Genomic DNA, 4,263 nt, shown 5'->3' with positions numbered 1-4,263 from the left:
CTACAATAATAACTTTATCTGATTTAAGAACTAAACTGGATAAAAACTCTGAGAATTGCTTTCACAATAAAAAGAAAAAGGCCAACACTTCAACCCACACAGCAACGTTAGAAGGACATAACAACAGTTACGTAGTTGTGTGCGGTATCTTTGGTAACTTATGTGAGAAAAATATCACTGAATTTATGTGTGGGGAAAGTCGCCAGCCGTACCGAGCCTTCAGGGATTTTCTGCCCGCCTAAGAGCGTCTATCACCGGGAAGGACTGTCCCGCAGCTCCGCCGGCATGCCCCCCTAACACTACACGTTTCACATAATTTTGAAGGAATAAACAGAATTTAAATTATTCATTTACCTGTTTCTGGTAACGGCTCCCCGGAGACGTGAGCCTCAGCCGAGTCAGCCTCCTTGTTTTTGAAAAAACGTCTTATATCCATGATCTTTCGTGTTGTTGCTAAAACGTCTCCCTCCAGCGCGCGCCAACGGTTTAGATACCGGAAGAGCCTGGTGACGCGGGGCTCTCAGCCAATAAAACACGGATGTTTCACGCAACCCCTCTCTCTGATTAACCAGTCTCGACGTCATCCTGTGTTGCATTCACTGAAAATGGAAAACTACAACTTCTTTAGTGGCTCGTTAATGTACAGTTATCATTATTTCTTCTGAAGTTGAATTATCCGGGGCTGAAGAAAAAACGTTCGGGGCTAAAGCCCCGGATGCCCAGGCCAGGCGACGCCACTGCTGACGGGTCAAGGTCTGCCAGTGGCTCGTGTGAATTTTGAAAATGGCGTAGTTCCCCTTTAAATAAAGTAGTTCAGTAAATGTTCTTAATTTCTTTCACCTCTGTGTAAAAATTCCAGTACTTGACATCAGATGCATTGACACCATCTCTCAACAATAACAGCCTTTTCAAACCAAAGTTACCAGACAGACACAAAAGGGAGAGAATATATTATCATATTATTAAAACAACACATCAAAGAGGTTTGGATGAAACTTTTATATACGTCTGTGTACTAAGACAAGATGTTTAAAGATCATGTGACTGTTGCTCAGCTGTCCTACTTTTAATCAGTATCAAGAAACAAAGTGTTCATTGATGCTGCAACAGGAAGTCTGATTGCAATGTGTGTTTCCCCAGGACTGTCAAATGTGACTGTCTCACAAGAACCAGTTAAAGTCGTAGTCGGAGAAGATGCCATCCTGGGATGCCACCTGGAGCCCCCACTCAACGCAACGACTCTAGGAGTGCGCTGGATACAGGAAGTGGTCTGGAAACGCAATGAAGCTACTGTGCACGTCTATCGAGCTAATGATGACTCTCTAGATAATCAGGACGAGAACTTCAGAGGTAGAACATCTCTGTTCCGTGATGAAATGGCCAGAGGAAATATTTCACTTAAACTGACCAACGTAACTAAACGTGATGCAGGAAACTACACCTGCCATGTTCCCAGTCTGAAAAGTAAGATCAGGAAAGGCAACGTTACCCTCATTGTTGGTGAGAACATCTAACTTAATACATATTTAATCCAATGAAAGTGACAATGTTAAATATTGGTAATGTGTTAAAAGTTTTCTAGCACTTAAAAATAATTAACACAAAATTACAATTTAATGTTTTTGCAGCAGAGCCAAGGGAGGAAACCAACCAAGGAAATCGGACCAATAACTCTGGTCAGTTAATATCTTTAGTTCTGTTTGTTGCTCTTCCCCAACCCAGCAGCTGGTCTTCCTTTGAGCCAGAATTTTTGATCCCATATTTTAATATTTTATTTCATTTTTTCCCCCACAGAGCCAAAGTCAGAGCCAGGGGGTCCTGGTCAGTAAAACAAGTGCTGTTCTCTATGATATATAACACACATATACCACATATAACACCTGCCCATTCAAGAAACTGTTGAACTCAGGTTTTAAAGCTCCATCTGCTGGAGAGTTGTTGAGCTTGTTCAGCCAGCACAGTTTGGCCTCTATCATTATGGTCTGAGATAACAAATGGGTTCATCCTGTGTCAAACTGTCTTCCTGTCCAGTTAAGGGTTGAATTCAGAATTACTCTAATGAGCTTTAGTTTAAGGCATTATACAACAGTGTTTTAAATGCCATCTCAAACCCTGCTCCTTCTCAAAGACATTTCATTGATGATTCCTTTCTGACTTGTTCTTCAACAATTTTAGCTCATCTTTGATTTAGAGCATCTATAATTCATATCAAACATATCAACTGATAATGTAAATACAACATTAAAGGGGTCTCTGGCAGAGATGAACTTCCAGAGAATCTGCAGTTCCCCTCGGCTTTACAGGGTGTTACAGTGACTTTGAGCTTGTGTTGTGCTCAGAAGTCAGTTACAGGTTTGAATATGTGCTCAGATGAATTTGTATTGTCTTTTTCAAAACTGTGAATCACTTTGCGACCCAGATGCAAAGTCTGATCTGATCATTTCAACGAGTTGCTTCAGTTTTATTCTTGGAGAGCTGATTGGTCAGATATTTCAGGAGAATATTCCAAACCAAGTACGAATCATGACTCTGAGCAGGAGAAGCAGGTGTGAAAATGGATGGATGGATGTTATCTTGGAACCCAACAGTGAACAACAAATCTTGACATCTTTCCTCCGTTCTTTCAGGACTCAAAGCTAAAATTGGCTGTGGCTGTGGCATCGGTGCTGTACTACTACTACTGACATGTGTCATTGTTGCCATTGTCGACAAACGTCGACAGACCAGTAAGGCACACATCTCTCCTCTCTTCATTTCAAGGTTTACAAATTTTTAGCCTGTTTTAAAACACCACCTGAGTGCCCATATGTACATTGTAACTGGTTTTATCAGGTTGGTCACTGTTACTTAAAGACAGACTTGAAACCTATGATTTAACATTTAGAGGTGAAGGTTAGTGAAACCTACATTCTTCCATAAGTTGGTCAAAACTGACCCATATTAGAATCAATAAGTTTTATTATAATTACATGCTGTTTTCACAATGTTGCACACATTTGTTTAATTATTAAAGATCAGTTATGTTTACTTGTAATTTGATCGCGTTATAACACTTTTTTCATTTCTCCCACAGACACCACAGACGCAGAACAAAATGGAGGTTACGGTAAGTAACTAAAGGACTGTATCTTATAATGAACATGCAGATATAACTCCTGTATCATTCACCCGTCATTCACACAGTTTCTCAAATATGTTCATCCATAATTAACACATAACACATTTTAAAGAAAAGAATGAGACACATTTGCAGTTTTGACAAACTACCACTGTCTGGCTGTGATCATCAGTGATAATTAAGTGATTTATGTTTTTCATCAATAAGATTTCAGCTGTACATCTAGCAGCCATGTCAACACTTCATATAAACAGATACTGAAGTTATATATTTGTTACATGCTAAAAGTATTTAGCTCTTAAAGACAATTTACACAATTACAATTTAATACAAATTTTCAGAGCTAGAACCACTGAGGGAAAGGAACGGAGAAAATCAGAGAGATTCTGGTAAGTAAATATCGACATTAGGTGTCACCAGCACGACAGCAGCACAATGTTCTGACCCAAAGGAAGAGCAGCAGTTAATGTAAGATGATAACAGCTACTCTTCCTTTTCAGAATTTTAACATGTATTCTAATATTTTATTTCATTCTTTTCCACAGACATGGTGGGTCCAGAGCCAGAGCCAGAGGCAGAGCCAGAGGCAGAGGCAGAGGCCCATGTAGAGCCAGAGCCAGAGCCAGAGCCAGAGCCTGCCAAATAAGGATCTTGGTAAATAAAAACAAATTCTGTCTATGTGTATTGTAGGATGTAGGCCTACATGCAGATGTAACACTTGAGTCATTCATCCTTCATTCCTGTTGTGCCCTTAAATAGGGAATAATAGCGGGTGAAGAATGAGACACACACGCTCTCTTGCCTTCACTCTTCTGTACTGAATGAGGAAGAGGAGGCGATCCCTCTAGTGGAGCCCTGAGGCATAACCAACAGCATATGCATCACTGATTAGTTTTCATCTTTTTCTGTCTTACAGACATTCTCAACTGTACACAGTATTAATACACTTTTAAACCCCAAAATGAAATTATATTGAAACCAGAATACCAGAAAAATACTGACATGAAATTAGCTTTTTAACTGTAGTTCTTTTTGACTAAGAATAATAATTTTTTCTCTGTGAGATACTATCTGTTACAGTTGAAGTCAGGTGTTAAAGCTCCGTCTGCTGGAGGGTTGGTGAGTTTGTTCAACCAGCACAGTTT

The 4,263-nt window shown here is 39.8% G+C and overlaps 1 protein-coding gene across 1 annotated transcript; it reads left to right on the top strand.

Annotated features, from left to right (window-relative positions):
- Positions 1 to 1,124: 1,124 nt before the first annotated feature.
- On the top strand, positions 1,125 to 3,593 carry LOC125884278 (V-set domain-containing T-cell activation inhibitor 1-like). The gene is made up of 6 exons (XM_049569177.1): positions 1,125 to 1,500; positions 1,629 to 1,676; positions 1,795 to 1,821; positions 2,628 to 2,726; positions 3,074 to 3,106; positions 3,460 to 3,593. Exons 1-6 carry the CDS (start codon positions 1,125 to 1,127, stop codon positions 3,513 to 3,515), a joined length of 639 nt encoding a protein of 212 aa, XP_049425134.1. The 3' UTR covers positions 3,516 to 3,593.
- The last annotated feature ends 670 nt before the right edge of the window (positions 3,594 to 4,263 follow it).

The sequence above is a fragment of the Epinephelus fuscoguttatus genome, linkage group LG23 (assembly GCF_011397635.1).
Source record: "Epinephelus fuscoguttatus linkage group LG23, E.fuscoguttatus.final_Chr_v1".
Lineage (NCBI taxonomy): Eukaryota > Metazoa > Chordata > Actinopteri > Perciformes > Serranidae > Epinephelus > Epinephelus fuscoguttatus.
Note: the sequence above shows the minus strand (reverse complement) of the source record. Positions and strands in the feature narration are given on the sequence as shown.